General features: G+C 42.2%; 1 protein-coding gene across 2 annotated transcripts in view; it reads left to right on the plus strand.

The window, feature by feature from the left end:
• The first annotated feature begins 6,827 nt into the window (after positions 1–6,827).
• Positions 6,828–18,721, plus strand: part of TNFSF13 (TNF superfamily member 13) — a 144,986-nt gene continuing 133,092 nt past the window's right edge. Inside the window, exon 1 of one of the 2 annotated variants that reach the window (XM_078669495.1) lies at positions 6,828–7,639. In XM_078669495.1, the coding sequence (XP_078525621.1) occupies positions 7,415–7,639 (225 nt within the window). In that variant the 5' untranslated portion in view covers positions 6,828–7,414. The remainder of the gene's footprint in view (positions 7,640–18,721) is intronic. The other variant, XM_078669494.1, reaches the window with a different exon arrangement.

Genomic DNA, 18,721 nt, shown 5'->3' on the forward strand with positions numbered 1-18,721 from the left:
CCCCCTTTGTTATTTCTAGAATTCTCTAAGAATCCTTATTAGAGAATTCCAGCATTTAATCTTGGCTTAAAGTTATATGTAATATCTCATCACCATCATGCTATTTGCTTGGTATATAACATGACCATCTTATACCATGTTTTTGAGCCCTACACACACTGCATTCATGACCAGGGGTGTGCAGTCATTATATTGAAAAATAATTATCGACTTACATTATTATCGATTTGCAGATATCGAATGGACAGAATATCGACTGTCAGAATATCGTTGACCAGAATATCGAGTAATATTGACTGTAAGGTAAGTAATATCGAATTCCTGAAAATCGAAGTTAGTAATATCGAAGTAAGTAATATCGTTTGCAATACTATAGATGTTAATAATCTCAAAATGTATATTACTGTTATGTATTTTAGTATGTATTTTATATGTATGCGTTTAACATTTTTTGTTATGTATTTTTATTTATTTTTAAATATATGCATTACATTTTTAGAAGTTAATATTTTTTTAAGGTAATTTTATGTTTTAGTATTGTAGCGGGTTGCGGGTTTATAGGGGAATAGGGTGGGAAGTAATTTAATTATAGTAAATTAAATGATATTGTTTTGTAAATTATTTTAAATACATTTTTGCGTTTTTGTTCCATTGCGGGTATATAGGGGAATAGGGTGGGAAGTAATTTAATTATAGTAAATTAAAGAATTTTTTTTGTAAATTATTAATTATTTTTAATTTGTTTTTGCGTTTTTGTTCCGTAGCGGGTTGTGGGTTTAAAGGGGAATAGGGTGGGAAGTAATTTAATTTTAATGAATTAATTAATAGTTTAGTATTTTATAATGTATTTTGTTAATTGTGGTAATTAATTAAATATTAGTTAATTATAGATGTATTATTAATAAATAATAATTAATTGGCAAGTATATTAATTGTGTTTAAAAACTGTATTAATTAGTTATTAATTGGATGTTCTTTATTAATAATTCAATTGTTATTGTGTTAATTGTGTTCTTTTTTTAGGAGTGTGTTGAGAGTTGATAGGGGAATAGGGTGGAAAGTAATATAATCTATAATAATTAGTTAATACAGTAATTCATATTTTAATATTTAATCATTTATATTGTTATTTTTGTTAATTACTTATTTAATAATTAATTATAAATTGATTAATTCATAATTTACTGGTGATTATGTTAATTGTGTTAAAAATGCCTTAGTTATTACATTGATATTAATTGTTAATAATTATTTTGTTAATATGTTCATTGTGTACTTTTTATAGGAGTGTGTTGAAGTTTGATGGGGAGTACAGTGGGAAGTAATTTAATTTTTAATTTTTTTATATATTTTGTATATATTATTTATTTAAAGCTATTTTATAGTCTTAATTGTTTGAATTAATTCATATTTCATAGTTATTTATGTTATTGTTAATTGTTAATATATTAATTGATATTTAATTATGTTACTTTATTATTATTTTATAATATTGGTGGTTGCGTTTATAGGGCATTATGGTGGGAGGTAAATTAATTTGTATTTAATTAATTAAATGTTAATTAATGTTATTTATATTGTAGGAGTGGGTACACTAAATTATTCCCCTACGCTATCCAACACTTTCCCTACTATTGCACTCACTGGAGTGGGAATAGTAATTTTACCCACCCGATATCCAACACTTTCCCTACTGCTGCACTCGCTGGAGTGGGAATAGTAAATGTTACCCACCCGCTATCCAACACCTTCCCTACTGTTACACTCACTGGAGTGAGAATACTACATTTTACTCTCCCGCTATCCAACACTTTCCCGACTGGTGCACTCACTGGAGTGGGAATAGTGATTTTTACCCTTCCGCTATGCAACACTTTCCCTACTGTTGCACTCGCTGGAGTGGGAATAGTAAATTTTACCCACCCGCTATCCAACACTTTCCCTACTGTTGCACTCGCTGGGGTGGGAATAGTAATTTTTACCCTCCCGCTATCCAACACTTTCCCTACTGTTGCAATCGCTGGAGTAGGAATAGTAATTTTTACCCACCCGCTATCCAACACTTTCCCTACTGTTGCACTGACTGAAGTGGGAATACTAATTGTTACCCTTCCGCTATCCAACACTTTCCCTACTGTTGCACTCACTGGAGTGGGAATAGTCATTTTACCCACCTGCTATCCAACACTTTCCCTACTGTTGCACTGACTGGAGTGGGAATAGTAAATTTTACCCACCGGCTATCAGCACTTTCCCTACTGGTGCACTCACTGGAGTGGGAATAGTAATTTTTACCCACCGGCGATCCAAAACTTTTCCTATTGTAAATGTCATGGTACTTATAGAGCGCACTGTCACCAGACGGTCACCTTGCGGTGTCGCCTATTCGGCTTCCTGGCGCTGATACTCATACCGCTGTGGAACCCCTCCTGGCTTTCCCTGTGAAGTGTCCACTCCTGGGCACCCCCAGGGTGAAGCCAGGCATCCTTAGCGCTGTTGGGGCCGGTGTGGAGGCTAAGCAAGCTATTGCCCAGAGTTGCAGCGTGGGGCCCGTGATTAGAATAGGCACCGAGGCGAGAATTAACAGGTCCAAGGAGATTGAGCCCGAGACCCCGCCGAGGCGGGAATCGAACCCTGGTCCCTGGCCAGAACTCTGCATCAGGGTCTGCCGCTCTAACCATTGAGCCACACTCATCCACTATTGTTGCACTCACTGGAGTGGGAATAGTAATTGTTACCCTCCTGCTAGCCAACACTTTCCCTATTGTTGCACTCACTGGAGTGGGAATAGTAATTTGTACCCATCTACTACCCAACACTTTCCCTACTGTTGCACTCACTGGAGTGGGAATAGTAAATTTTACCCACCTGCTATCCAACACTTTCCCTACTGTTGCACTCACTGGAGTGGGAATAGTAATTTTTACGCACCCGCTATCCAACACTTTCCCTACTGTTGCACTCACTGCAGTGGGAATAGTAATTTTTTCCCACCCGCTATCCAACACTTTCCCTACTGTTGCACTAACTGGAGTGGGAATAGTAATTTTTACCCTCCCGCTATCCAACACTTTCCCTACTGTTGCACTCACTGGAGTGGGAATAGTAATTTTTACCCACCCTCTATCCAACACTTTCCCTACTGTTGCACTCACTGGAATGGGAATAGTAATTTTTTCCCACCCGCTCTCCAACATTTTCTCTACTGTTCTATTTGCTAGAGTTGGAATAGTAATTTTATTTCCTACACTATGCAACGTTTTTACTATTGTTATATTTAATGTAGTGTAAAATATTTTTTATATAAAATATTTATTTTAATGTTTTAACTTATTGTATATGATTCTTTTGATATTATGGGTCTGATTCCGATTCGGTAAAATGCCCTCCGAAATGCCGTACGGAGCTTTTTTCACATACGAATCATATGCAGAACCGTACCTGTACGTACGATGTAGTACGATGTGTATCCAAAGCAGTTCTCAATACGAATCGTACCAAAGACCGTACAACTCACTAATCCGTACGAATCGCATTTGGAACGCGCAGTACGCGATGTCCGTACGGATCGAAGCTGCATTTTCCGACCCAGCAAGTACGAATCGCATCGACAACACTCCGTACAATTATTTTTCTACGGGAGCTTAAAACATCCATGAAAGCAGATTTCGCCTCGAAATGCGTCCGAAACGGCCCCCCCGGGTACAGTGTGTACACCCCATGATTGCAGGGGTACGGTGCGTACACCCCTGGATTTCAGGGGTACGGTGCGTATGTCCCCGTGCGTACACCCCATGATCGTAGGTGTACGGACCGTAGGGGTACGGTTCGTACACCCCAAGGTCATAGGTGTACGGTGCATACACCCCGTGCATACACCCCTTGATTTTAGGGGTACGGTGCGTTTGTGATAGTGTTGCCCTCTGTACGAATTGCTCATACGCGACGTTTACCGTACGAATCGCATACTCATTCCCCGGTCCGGATCGTACTTGGCGGGTCGGACGGCATTTTTACGAATCGTACGATTCACTGTGCGGGTCGATGTCGTGCGGATTTACCCTTCATTTTTGTACGGTTCGCAATGATTCGGACGTATTTTCTCACAATGGATCGTACTACACGATTCGGACGGATTCGTACGATTCGTACAGAAATGGCTACGAATACGAATCGTCGTACGGATTCGTTTCCCGAATGGGAATCGACCCCAATATGTTTATTTATATATATATATATATATATATATATATATATATATATGAAGAATCAGCTCCTTGCAGTTCAGCCAGAGCGCCGCGCCAGCAACGAAGGAGACGGACCGGCCAGGTACAGCCAGATGGTAATTTTATTTCACAGAGAACAGCTACGCGTTTCGGGCCAACTCGCCCTTGTTCACACTGTAATTGTACTGGAAACAATTGCATGTTTTTATATGCTTTGAAAGTGAACACACCTCTAGCGATTACATCACAAATCACATGATCATAGACATAGAAGAAAAGAAAAAACATTTTCGCTTTTTCTCTTTCTTTCTATCTGAGAAACATAGCTTTGCAATATATAACGGGATAAATCCCAATTGGTTTCATAAGTATAACTAACACTTAGAAAACAATTATTTATATATATATATATACACACTTATATTTAAAATTATGTTTTTAACATTTTATCATTAAAAATATTAATTATTTTTTAATATTATGAAGTTATTTTTTACATGCATGTTTTTAACATTATATTTATTATTTATTAATTTTAACCTTTATTAATTATTTTTAAGTATGTTTTATTTAATTATATTTATTATTTAATTAATTTATATTACTTTTAAGACATTTAAAAAAATAGATATTTTGGTAAACTATATTATGAACAAAGATATTTAGGATTCAATATTTTTGTACTTACCTGTTTGTAGATAGGAAGTCGATAATCTGTCACTTGATATTTTTAACTCGATGTTCTGGTAAGTCGATATTCTTCTCCTCGATATTCTGTCAGTGATCCATGACCAGGAAGTGAGCCCACTCTTGTATTGGTCAACACCATCCAATACATGCCACCCGAGATAGGGGTGTTGTTCATAGGGAAAACCAGAGCCATAAGGAATGAGTCTCAAACACAGACATCATTAACAAAATCTTTGATAAATGCAGATATCAATACATTTTCCCTACTGTTGCATTCACTGGAGTGGGAATAGTCATTTTTACACACCCGCTATCCAACTCTTTCCCTACTGTTGCAATCACTGCTGTGGAAATAGTAATTTTACCCTCCCGCTATCCAACACTTTCCCTAATGTTGCACTCCCTGGAGTGGGAATAGTAATTTTTACCCTCCCGCTATCCAACACTTTCCCTACTGTTGCACTCACTGGAGTGGGAATAGTAATTTTTACCCTCCCGCTATCCAACACTTTCCCTACTGTTGCACTCATTGGAGTGGGAATAGTAATTTTTACCCACCCACTGTCCAACACTTTCCCTACTGTTGCACTCACTGGAGTGGGAATAGTAATTTTTACCCTACTGCTATCCAACACTTTCCCTACTGTTGCACTCACTGGAGTGGGAATAGTAATTTTTACCCTCCCGCTATCCAACACTTTCATATAGAAAGAGGGACAATGCAAACGAGAAAATACGGTACCAAAGGTCAACAAAAGCATAGAGCGGGGGGGAGGAAGTAAGACCTTGTAAGGAATTTCTTACTATGTATGCAAGTATAGTTTGTGGAAGAGGTGTGGCGCAGCGGCCAGGGTGCCTGACTCCGGACCACGGGGTTCACGGTTCGATCGCTGGCGGCAGGTCAGCCCAGCACCATGTGAAACTGGGCAATAGCTCGCTTAATCTTCCCGAGTGCCCCCAGCGCCGGGAAACCACTTTGGTGGTAGCTGTGCGCATTACAAGTTCAAGATTATTATTATTATAGCCACCTCATGGTACTAGCTTGCGTGCTTTATAAAACTAAAACATAAATGTATGTATGTATGCAGCTATATAGCATGGAGCTATCCAAAAGACAGTGAGTGCAAAGCTGTAGGGCCAAAGGTCAGCATGGAGTCAGTAAGTGATTGAAGGAAAAGCTGGGTCAGGGCCGGACTGGCCATATTGGGCATCGGGCGTTTGCCCGGTGGGCGGAGGCCAGGGGGGCGATTTTCACCTAAGGGGACTAATTTTAACCTATCAGGGCAGCTCTTGCTAAAGGCTTGGGTGAGTCACAGAAATAACAGCAGAGAAATGCAATAAAAATACAAGCCTCAGAGCAGCCGAGCGGCGCAACCCGAGACTGACTATGCAGTAAAGGGGGGGCTGGTCCCACAAAAATTGTCAGAGCTGCTTTTGGCTTTCAATCCGGTCTTGAGCTGGGTGCAGAGAGCGGAAGTGGAGTTTATCGTGACGTAGCGTCCTTTACAGAGGTGTGACCTCGCACTTCTCTTAAGTAGACGTCGGGAGGCGGGCCTGGTGTCATGGGCGCAAAAATGGACAACGCGGAATATTTCTGGCCTTGGGGCGGGCTGCATGTTTTGGCTAGCCCGCACTTGGAAACATTCCAGGAAACAGGTTTGCGAAACCAAGTTTCTTTAGGTTTCTTGAATTTGTTTTTCCTCCACAGTCACACACACATTTTGTCCACAGCCTTGCAAAGATTCCAAACACACCTCCGAGCCCGCCTGCAATTTGTCGACTGACAGACAAACAGAGAGCTCTGACCATCCTGGCCTTTGGATGAGGATGCCGGAACTTGCGCGCGCCCGCCGGGACTTTCCCTCCGGAGGAAGGAACCGCACTCCCCCTTTCATGACATAAGTCGCTATAGATTCATTTGTCCAGCTCTGGTGTTCGGGACAGTTCCCCTTGCGCTCGTGGCACTGCCCAACTTCCGGCGACGCTGACCTGTGCGTTAAGGGACCCGCCTCCACGCGCCCCCTCTTTTGGCGCCAACCTCCTGCGCGAGCCGGCCGAGCACCTGCTGCTGGGACTGGGGCGTGGAGGAGGGAATGCTGGATGCACCCCAGTCCAAACCATGCTTCAGTGTATTTTGGCAGCAGGCCCAGGGAGTTAGCGCGTCATTACTTTAATCATCTTTGTTTCTAAGTCGGAAAAGATTATCTTTCTCCCCTCCTGGTGCTTTCATATGCTGCAGGGTTTGATGCTTAGTTCTTCTTTTGCTTTGCATAATATTTCTATGATTTAAAAAAATATACTAAGCTGGGACACGTCACGTTTTTTTGGCTGGAGTTGTGCATTCCCAATAAGCCCCGGAAGAGCCAGGTCCTCTCATAGAGAAATTGAAAGCCCTTCTGACTTCCTCTTTCCCTCTCTTTCTCTCTTGCATTTTTGCACCGTGGTCTTATCCGTTGTCGGAGATCCTGGTTACAGAAGCCTGGCGACAAGAGTAGGACATGGGTGCAGCGCGACAGAGGCAAGTGGCTGTGGGCTACACCACAGCTGGCCCATGGTTGGTCGCGGGGACACTGGTCTTAGCCCTGGCTTGCTTCCTGGGCTTGGTAGTCCAGAGCTTTCAGCTGGCTGGGCTGCAGGAGGAGCTCGAACGGCTCAAGAGGGAGATGGTCACGATGACGCCGCCCGCCCACTATGACCACGACACCAGCAGGATATTTGCCAAGGTAAGTTGGGTGCTTCGAGCATTACCAAGATTGCTCCATTTACGTAGAGTGTCTCTTGGCAGCTTGACCCAGTTGTAAATTGTGCACACACCAGTTATGAAGCACTGGCACAATGCCACGGGGCAACTGCAATGACCAGCTGCTGAGCATAGGAATGTGCGATGTATAAAAGGGGTGGCGGTAGCAAAGAAGTAGAATCAAAAGTCTCTTGAAGTGCAGCACAAATACTACATACAGATAGTCCCTTGGTGTTGCAACAGGCAGGAACCGCACTCTGTTTACTGTGACTGTCTGTTTTAATCTTAGATCTGCTAAGTTTTTTTTTGTTTCTCTGTGTTATTAGCATCTTAGAGTGTTCTGAAACTTAGCGAAGGCAATATGTTGGCGCTGTATGAAACTCCAGAAGAAACAGCGGTGGAATTAATATATTGTCCTTAAGCCTGATCTGTACTGGGAGCAAGTCTCGCTCTAGGACCATGACAGATCTCCCACCTGGGGGTATTGTTTTATATTTTGGGAAATTTAACATTGTGCAGTAGCTGACTTGGAGAAGAGAGATAGCTTGGAACTGGTGGTGTGTGTGAAGAGACAGTTTACTGCTAAGGAATGAATAAGCTGTCGCAAACGAACAAGTTACTTACCTTCGCTAATGATGTATCTCTAAGAGACTTATGTAGTTATACATTTCTTACCTTTAGAATTACCCCCAGGTGTCAGACTGGATCCGGAGATTTTGCGTTTCCTGGATATAAGTGTTGGCACTTAAACATAAATACCACAGAAGATATATGGGATACATAAGTTCTGTGCCCAAGTAGAGGAACGAAGCCAAAGGTAGTTAAGTTCACGAAACTCCAGTGTGACGTGCAGTATCCTGTTAATGTAGAAAAGGGGGTATTTTATTCCATGTAATACACAATGGCAAAATGAAGCATGCATGTAGAAGATGTACTAAAACACAGGGACCTGATGCTTGGAATTTGTTACACACAGATTTTAAGTTTTGTGATAGAAGTCAGAGTAATATCTGCCGTTGGATGTAATGTATATGTAGTGACATACAGGTATATTCCTTTCCCCTGTCTGAGGTGAAATTCTGCTTAATGAATTTCAGAAAGCAGCTGAACTGTAATAAATGCATAGTGAGGTAGTAAAGTTATTTTCTTATTACAGGAGACAAAGGATGTCAGACTTAGGCTGTAATTAGAAAATTAGAGACAGGGTTTTATAAAGAGATAGCAGGCAACCGTGTATTATATAGTTATAGTACATTAAAATAACATCATTAACTCCTATGAGCAATTTATTTATTATTGACCTGAGATTTTCCCTGATAACTGCAGATGAGCCTGTGAGTTTGTATTATAATGTTAATGTTTCCAGTGAGTACATTGTTATGTTATATATTGCTGTTTATGGTGGTAAACGCCCACAGTCATTCAAGTACACTGGGACATTTAATATAGAAATACACTTGGTTATATACTGGTAACACGTTCATATTTTGAAAGAAAAGTAAATTAAATATGGGCTAAATACGGATACAGTTAGCACAATTATCTTTTTTTAACAGAGATGGACGTTTTAAAATGATACTACAAACGGATTCATAATTAATGGCAAAATCACTCATTGAATTACTTCTGAGTCACAATGCCAGCTGTGTGGGTTTGTAGTTTACAGTTTGCAGTAAACATACAAATTGGAATCCTTCCAGCTAGCATTTGGAAATACTGCTCATGAATTTGAGTCTGCTCCCCCCCCATCAATATGTATAACAACACTTGCACATTTCCTACTGAATATCTGGACCTACATTAATTGATAGCTCGAATTAGCAAAGCCAATAGGTCTGACTTTAATGTGCTGGTGCAGGCAAAAACAGGCATGTACAAACTTGTAGAGAGAGTGCTGTGGTCACTGTGTAACCTGCTTCTTGCCTCCACAAGCTTGAGGAATAAACAACAGAGCACAGTCGTAGCAGGCACAGAAAAGGGAGGATGCACAGAGACGAGGCACACAAAGTCTGTGTGCATTTTTGTATATCTGTCTTTACATGAGTTAGCACTTTAAATCCAGACCAGAATGACAGTTTTTCTCAAAGCACCCTAAAGGTAAAGGGTATTCCTAAACATGGACACCATGCGCGTCAAATAATCCAAGCTGTATCTCAAAAAGGAGTACAAAACAAGGATTAAACCAGTTACGATTGCTTGGGTTCCAGTTCAAAGTGCACACAGCTTAGCAGTTCAGGCTAAACTGTTCCAATTGGAGCTACACCAGTGCTGATTTGCAGTTGGTTGTTTCCTGTTGATGGTGGCACAGAGAGCATAAAGATAATACAGATAAACTGGAATACTGCCCAGAGTAATTACCAGTGGCTGAGATTCATTCAAGCATTCCGCTCTGCATTTTTTGTATTTCTCAGTGGTTGCAACTGTGGTCTCTGCTGCTGCTCGTTTCTTTATGGCTGCAGTTGCAGTTGTTTTCCCAGCTGTGGTGGCAGATCCTGTACCTACTAAAGATCATGCTGTTTTGGCAGCTATTGTTGTCACTGTTGTGTTTGCTGCTCTTGTATTAGCTGTTGTGACACTTGTTGCTGCTGTTTTACATGCAGTGATGGCAGGTGTGGTTTCTACTGTGGCATCCTTTGTTGTTGCAGTTGTCCTTGCCATGGTGGCAGCTGTGTTTGCTACTGTAGTCTTTGTATGGTTGCTTGTGGTTGGAACTTGTCTTCACAGTTGTAGTCCCTGCTGTGCTTGCTTCTATTTTTGCAGCTCGTATTGCTCCCCTGGTGATGGCTAAAGTTGCAGCTACGTGGTTCCTCCTGCAGTGATCCCTGCTGGTATTTCAGTTGCGGTGGCAGTCGCTGTTGATGACTGTTATTCCTTCTGCATGTGGAGCTGTAATCCCTGTTGTGGTCATTGCTGTAGTTGCAGCTGTGGTGGTTGCTGTTGTGGCAGCTGTCATCGTTGCTGCTATCCTTGCTGTGGTTGAGAGTTGTAGTCTCTTCTGTGATTATCACTCTGGTCACTCTGTGGTCCCTGCTGCTTGTTCCTGCTGTCTGGTTTCTTCTGTGTTTGCAGCTATTATTTCTGCATTTGTGGCAGCTGCTGTTGCAGTATTTATGGCTGTAGTGGCAGCCGTTGTGGCTGTGCTGGTGACTGCTCTTGTTACTCATATGTTTCCTGCAGTGTGGCAGTTATTGCCACTGCTGTAGTTCCTACGGTTGTTGCTGCTGTGCATGGTTTATTCCTGCTCTGATTACACTGTGGTCACTCTTGTTGACTCTTCCTCAGAAGAAGTTTAGTGTTGTTATTGCTGCTATGTTGGCAGCTGTGGTCACTAGTGGGTTCCCTGCTGTGGTCCTTGCTGTTACAAAAGCGTTTGCTGAAGCTGTTGTCCCTCCTATGGCGGCTGATATTGTTGCTGCTCTGACATGTGGTGAGTACAGCTGTGGTTGTAACTGTGGTCAATACTGTAATGGCAGCAGTTGTCACTGCTATGGTCCTTTATGTGCTGGCAGCTGTTTTGCTGCTGGGGCCCTGCTGTTTTGATCGCTTTTGTTGCTGCTGTTTTCCCTGCTCTGGTGACAGCTGTGGGGTTTGCTGTGCTTATTATATCTGTGGTCGCTGCTGCATTGTCCTTGAGGTGGAAGCTATGGCTGTTACAGCTGTGATGGAAGCTGTCATCTGCTTCCTGCCTATATTTGCAGTGATTGTTGCAGATGTTGTTGCTATGACGGTGATGCTATCACTGGTGCACTGGTGGCTCCAGTTGGGGCTCCTGTTGCTGTGTGTTCTGCTTTTCTAGAAGCTGTAGTCCCTACTGTTGTTCCTACTGAGGTTGTAGCTTGGGACGCCTCAGTATTGGGAGCCGTAGTTATGGTTGTTGCAGCTGTGATGGAAGCTGTCGTCTGCTTCCCGTCTATATTTGCAGTTATTGTTGCAGTTGTTGTTGCTGTGGCAGTGATGGCTATCACTGGTGCAATGGTGGCTCCAGTTGGGGCTCCTGTTGCTGTGTGTTCTGCTTTTCTAGAAGCTGTAGTCCCTACTGTTGTTCCTACTGAGGTTGTAGCTTGGGACGCCTCAGTATTGGGAGCCGTAGTTATGGTTGTTGCAGCTGTGATGGAAGCTGTCGTCTGCTTCCCGTCTATATTTGCAGTTATTGTTGCAGTTGTTGTTGCTGTGGCAGTGATGGCTATCACTGGTGCAATGGTGGCTCCAGTTGGGGCTCCTGTTGCTGTGTGTTCTGCTTTTCTAGAAGCTGTAGTCCCTACTGTTGTTCCTACTGAGGTTGTAGCTTGGGACGCCTCAGTATTGGGAGCTGTAGTTATGGTGCTTGCAGCTGTGATGGAAGCTGTCATCTGCTTCTCGCCTATATTTGCAGTTATTGTTGCAGTTGTTGTTGCTGTGGCAGTGATGGCTATCACTGGTGCAATGGTGGCTCCAGTTGGGGCTCCTGTTGCTGTGTGTTCTGCTTTTCTAGAAGCTGTAGTCCCTACTGTTGTTCCTACTGAGGTTGTAGCTTGGGACGCCTCAGTATTGGGAGCCGTAGTTATGGTTGTTGCAGCTGTGATGGAAGCTGTCGTCTGCTTCCCGTCTATATTTACAGTTATTGTTGCAGTTGTTGTTGCTGTGGCAGTGATGGCTATCACTGGTGCAATGGTGGCTCCAGTTGGGGCTCCTGTTGCTGTGTGTTCTGCTTTTCTAGAAGCTGTAGTCCCTACTGTTCTTCCTACTGAGGTTGTAGCTTGGGACGCCTCAGTATTGGGAGCTGTAGTTATGGTTGTTGCAGCTGTGATGGAAGCTGTTGTGTGCTTCCCGTCTATATTTACAGTTATTGTTGCAGTTGTTGTTGCTGTGGCAGTGATGGCTATCACTGGTGCAATGGTGGCTCCAGTTGGAGCTCCTGTTGCTGTGTATTCTGCTTTTCTAGAAGCTGTAGTCCCTACTGTTGTTCCTACTGAGGTTGTAGCTTGGGACGCCTCAGTATTGGGAGCTGTAGTTATGGTTGTTGCAGCTGTGATGGAAGCTGTTGTGTGCTTCCCATCTATATTTACAGTTATTGTTGCAGTTGTTGTTGCTGTGGCAGTGATGGCTATCACTGGTGCACTGGTGGCTCCAGTTGGGGCTCCTGTTGCTGTGTGTTCTGCTTTTCTAGAAGCTGTAGTCCCTACTGTTGTTCCTACTGAGGTTGTAGCTTGGGACGCCTCAGTATTGGGAGCCGTAGTTATGGTTGTTGCAGCTGTGATGGAAGCTGTCGTCTGCTTCCCGTCTATATTTGCAGTTATTGTTGCAGTTGTTGTTGCTGTGGCAGTGATGGCTATCACTGGTGCAATGGTGGCTCCAGTTGGGGCTCCTGTTGCTGTGTGTTCTGCTTTTCTAGAAGCTGTAGTCCCTACTGTTGTTCCTACTGAGGTTGTAGCTTGGGACGCCTCAGTATTGGGAGCTGTAGTTATGGTGCTTGCAGCTGTGATGGAAGCTGTAATCTGCTTCTCGCCTATATTTACAGTTATTGTTGCAGTTGTTGTTGCTGTGGCAGTGATGGCTATCACTGGTGCAATGGTGGCTCCAGTTGGGGCTCCTGTTGCTGTGTGTTCTGCTTTTCTAGAAGCTGTAGTCCCTACTGTTGTTCCTACTGAGGTTGTAGTTTGGGACGCCTCAGTATTGGGAGCTGTAGTTATGGTGCTTGCAGCTGTGATGGAAGCTGTTATCAGCTTCTCGTCTATATTTACAGTTATTGTTGCAGTTGTTGTTGCTGTGGCGGTGATGGCTATCACTGGTGCACTGGTGGCTCCAGTTGGGAATCCTGTTGCTGTGTATTCTGCTTTTCTAGAAGCTGTAGTCCCTACTGTTCTTCCTACTGAGGTTGTAGCTTGGGACGCCTCAGTATTGGGAGCTGTAGTTATGGTGCTTGCAGCTTTGATTGCTGTTCTTGTCGCTCCTGTGGTGGCAGCTGTTGTCACTTCTGCTGCCCCTGACATAGTGGCAGCTGTGGCCTTTGCTAATGTCTGAGCTGTCCTTCCTGCGGTCATCTCTGCTGTGGTTCCTGCTGTTTTTGCAGCTGTTATTGCTACTGAGGGCATGAACCAAAACCCGCCTCTGTTTATATTTTTTGTTAACAACACGAGCCGCTGCACTGTGCCCAAACGGCCTATAAATAGACCTAAAAGAGTGTCTCTCTCTCCCTAGACAACATCATCCGGTCACTGACCAATCAATGTCAGTAACATTCCAAAGCCCTTCTCTGTGGACTCGTGTTTTCAACGGCTGGTGTTAGCCAAGACCTATTGAGTTTACTAAAATTACAGAAAGGGGCTTTCAGCCACCTCTCTACATCCGTTGGTCTGTTCTTGTGTCATTGTTGTGCAAGTAAGTAGTTGTAGTCTGGAGTGAGGGTAGATATAGATAGTGTATTGTGTGTGTGTGTATGTGTGGGCGTGCGTTTCTGTGTGCGTGCGGGTGCAGTGTGTGTGCATTTGTGTGTGGGGGGTGTATGTGCATGTGAGTGTGCGTGGGTGTGCATGTGTGTGTGTAGGTTTGTGTGTGTGTGCATGTGGGTGCATGTGTGTGCATGTGTTTGTGCACGTGTGTGCATGTGTGCGTGCGTGTGCATGTGTGTGCATGAGTTCGTTATGTGTGCGCACGCGTGCTTGGGTAGGAAAGGGCAGTACTGTTATCTTTCTGTGTAGTGCTAGAAAGGCTGGTGGCTCCAATCTGCCTTAAATGTCCATTTGCTGTGAATAGAACATCTTAGTATCAGATGAGGACTGAGATGCAAATGGGCTTCAGCAGGCATGTTCTAGACAGGCAAGGTGATATTGTTGGTCCTGCCTTCTCCCCGCATATATTTGTATACACCACCTGTTACCATATGATGTCATATAGAGCTGGAGACTGAACAGGGCATAAAGGCTTGCTGCAGACAAGCAGTGGACCGGCCAGATGGACCCGGTGTGCTGGCCTGCCACCGGGCAGCGAGGGGGAGGGAGATTTTAAAACAGGGGTGTCAGGTGCAGAAAGTGTCAGTGGGGGGAGAGTGGGCAGTAGAGATTGGAATTTGTGAAAAGGATAGTGAGTGTTTGTGTGAGAGAGAGTGTAAGAGTGTTTGTGTTCATGTGAACATGCCAGAGAGAAAGACTGTAAGATTGCATGTGGGTGTGTCTGAAAGTGAATGAGCGAGTGAGAAAGAATGCTTGTGTGTGTGTGTGTGTGTGTGTGCGTGTGTGTGTGTGTGTGTGCAAGACTGTTGGTGTGTGTCTGGGTGGATATGTAAAACACTGCATAAATATGTGTTTGAAAGTGAATGATTGAACGTTTGAGAGATGTGTGTGGGTATGTGAGCACGTGTATTTTGTGTCAGAGAGTATGTGAGTGAGTGTGAAAAAGTGTGGAAATGTGTGGCTGAGTGTGTGTAAGACTATCAGCGTGTGTCCAAATGTATATGTAAGACAGGGTTTGTAAGAGTGTGTTAATGTGTGTGAGAGCAAATGTGACAGTAAGACCATGTGTGCGAGAGCGTGTCTATAAGACTGTGTTAGCATGTGTAAGAGTGAGTGCATATGTATGTGTGAGGGAGACTTCTTTGTGCCTCTGTGCGCATATGCTTCCCACCTGTGTTGGGACCAGACTGGTCCTCAGAGAGATGATAAAGTCTGACTGAGCCAAACATCCTCTGTTTGAGGATCGAGCACACAAAGGGCCCGGTCTTTATTCATGGAGATGTGGATGTGAAAGTCTTAATGCTATTGAGTGCTGTGGATGTAAAAGTCTAATGATACTGAGTGATGTGGATGTGAAAGTCTAATGCTATTGAGTGATGTGGATGTGAAAGTCTAATGATACTGAGTGATGTGGATGTGAAAGTCTAATGATACTGAGTGATGTGGATGTGAAAGTCTAATGATACTGAGTGATGTGGATGTGAAAGTCTAATGATACTGAGTGATGTGGATGTGAAAGACTTAATGCTATTGAGTGATGTGGATGTGAACGTCTAATGATACTGAGTGATGTGGATGTGAAAGTCTAATGCTATTGAGTGCTGTGGATGTAAAAGTCTAATGATACTGAGTGATGTGGATGTGAAAGTCTAATGCTATTGAGTGATGTGGATGTGAAAGTCTAATGATACTGAGTGATGTGGATGTGAAAGTCTAATGATACTGAGTGATGTGGATGTGAAAGTCTAATGATACTGAGTGATGTGGATGTGAAAGTCTAATGATACTGAGTGATGTGGATGTGAAAGTCTTAATGCTATTGAGTGATGTGGATGTGAACGTCTAATGATACTGAGTGATGTGGATGTGAAAGTCTAATGCTATTGAGTGATGTGGATGTGAAAGTTTAATGCTATTGAGTGATGGGGATGTGAAAGTCTAATGCTATTGAGTTATGTGGATGTGAAAGTCTAATGCTATTGAGTGATGTGGATGTGAAAGTATAATGCTATTGAGTGATGGGGATGTGAAAGTATAATGCTATTGAGTGATGTGGATGTGAAAGTCTAATGCTATTGAGTGATGTTGATGTGAAAGTCTAATGCTATTGAGTGATGTGGATGTGAAAGTTTAATGATACTGAGTGATGTGGATGTGAAAGTCTAATGCTACTGAGTGATGTGAATGTGAAAGTCTAATGATACTGAGTGATGTGGATGTGAAAGTCTAATGCTATTGAGTGATGTGGATGTGAAAGTCTAATGATACTGAGTGATGTGGATGTGAAAGTCTAATGCTATTGAGTGATGTGGATGTGAAAGTCTAATGCTATTGAGTGATGTTGATGTGAAAGTCTAATGCTATTGAGTGATGTGTATGTGAAAGTCTAATGATACTGAGTGATATGGATGTGAAAGTCTAATGCTACTGAGTGATGTGGATGTGAAAGTCTAATGATACTGAGTGATGTGGATGTGAAAGTCTAATGCTATTGAGTGATGTGGATGTGAAAGTTTAATGCTATTGAGTGATGGGGATGTGAAAGTCTAATGCTATTGAGTGATGTGGATGTGAATGTCTAATGCTATTGAGTGATGTGGATGTGAAAGTATAATGCTATTGCGTGATGGGGATGTGAAAGTATAATGCTATTGAGTGATGTGGATGTGAAAGTCTAATGCTATTGAGTGATGTTGATGTGAAAGTCTAATGCTATTGAGTGATGTGGATGTGAAAGTCTAATGATACTGAGTGATGTGGATGTGAAAGTCTAATGCTATTGAGTGATGTTGATGTGAAAGTCTAATGCTATTGAGTGATGTGGATGTGAAAGTCTAATGATACTGAGTGATGTGGATGTGAAAGTCTAATGCTACTGAGTGATGTGGATGTGAAAGTTTAATGCTATTGAGTGATGGGGATGTGAAAGTCTAATGCTATTGAGTGATGTGGATGTGAAAGTCTAATGCTATTGAGTGATGTGGATGTGAAAGTATAATGCTATTGAGTGATGGGGATGTGAAAGTATAATGCTATTGAGTGATGTGGATGTGAAAGTCTAATGCTATTGAGTGATGTTGATGTGAAAGTCTAATGCTATTGAGTGATGTGGATGTGAAAGTCTAATGATACTGAGTGATGTGGATGTGAAAGTCTAATGCTACTGAGTGATGTGGATGTGAAAGTCTAATGATACTGAGTGATGTGGATGTGAAAGTCTAATGCTATTGAGTGATGTGGATGTGAAAGTCTAATGATACTGAGTGATGTGGATGTGAAAGTCTAATGCTATTGAGTGATGTGGATGTGAAAGTTTAATGCTATTGAGTGATGGGGATGTGAAAGTCTAATGCTATTGAGTGATGTGGATGTGAAAGTCTAATGCTATTGAGTGATGTGGATGTGAAAGTATAATGCTATTGAGTGATGGGGATGTGAAAGTATAATGCTATTGAGTGATGGAGATGTGAAAGTCTAATGCTATTGAGTGATGTTGATGTGAAAGTCTAATGCTATTGAGTGATGTGGATGTGAAAGTATAATGCTATTGAGTGATGTGGATGTGAAAGTCTAATGCTATTGAGTGATGTGGATGTGAAAGTATAATGCTATTGAATGATGTGGATGTGAAAGTCTAATGCTATTGAGTGTTGTGTTTGTGAAAGTCTAATGCTATTGAGTGATGGGGATGTGAAAGTCTAATGCTATTGAGTAATGGGGATGTGAAAGTCTAATGCTATTGAGTGATGGGGATGTGAAAGTCTAATGCTATTGAGTGATGTGGATGTGACACTATAATGCTATTGAGTGATGTGGATGTGAAACTATGATGCTATTAAGTGATGTGGATGTGATGCTATAATGCTATTGAGTGATGTGGATGTGAAGCTATAATGCTATTGAGAGATGTGGATGTGAAGCTATAATGCTATTGAGTGATGTGGATGTGAAACTATAATGCTATTAAGTGATGTGGATGTGAAGCTATAATGCTTTTGAGAGATGTGGATGTGAAGCTACAATGCTATTGAGTGATGTGGATGTGAAACTATAATGCTATTGAGAGATGTGGATGTGAAGCTATAATGCTATTGAGTGATGTGGATGTGAAGCTATAATTCTATTGAGTGATGTGGATGTGAAGGTATACTGTATTGAATGGTGTGGATGTGAAAGTATAGTGCTATCGAGTGATGTGGATGTGAAGTTATACTGGTACCGAGTGATGTGGATTTGAAAATATTCTGCTATTGAGTGATCTGGATGTGAAAGTATAATGCTATTGAGTGATGTGGATGTTAAAGTATGCTGCTAGTGAATGATGTGGATATAAAGGATATAAAGGTATACTGGTATTGAGTGATGTGGATGTGAAACTATATTGCTGTTGGGAGATTTGGATGTGCAAGTATAATTCTATTAAACTATGTAGATGTGCAAGTATACTGTTATTGAGTGATGTGGATGTGAAAGTATATTGCTATTGAGTGATGTGGATGTGAATGTATGCTTCTATTGAATGATGTGGATGGGAAAATATACTGGTATTAACTAATGTAACTATGTTATACTGTTTCCCTTTCTATGTTATGCGACGCTCCAGCAACTGATGTAACTATGTAACAATGTTCTAAAAA

The sequence above is a fragment of the Lissotriton helveticus genome, chromosome 12 (assembly GCF_964261635.1).
Source record: "Lissotriton helveticus chromosome 12, aLisHel1.1, whole genome shotgun sequence".
NCBI lineage: Eukaryota > Metazoa > Chordata > Amphibia > Caudata > Salamandridae > Lissotriton > Lissotriton helveticus.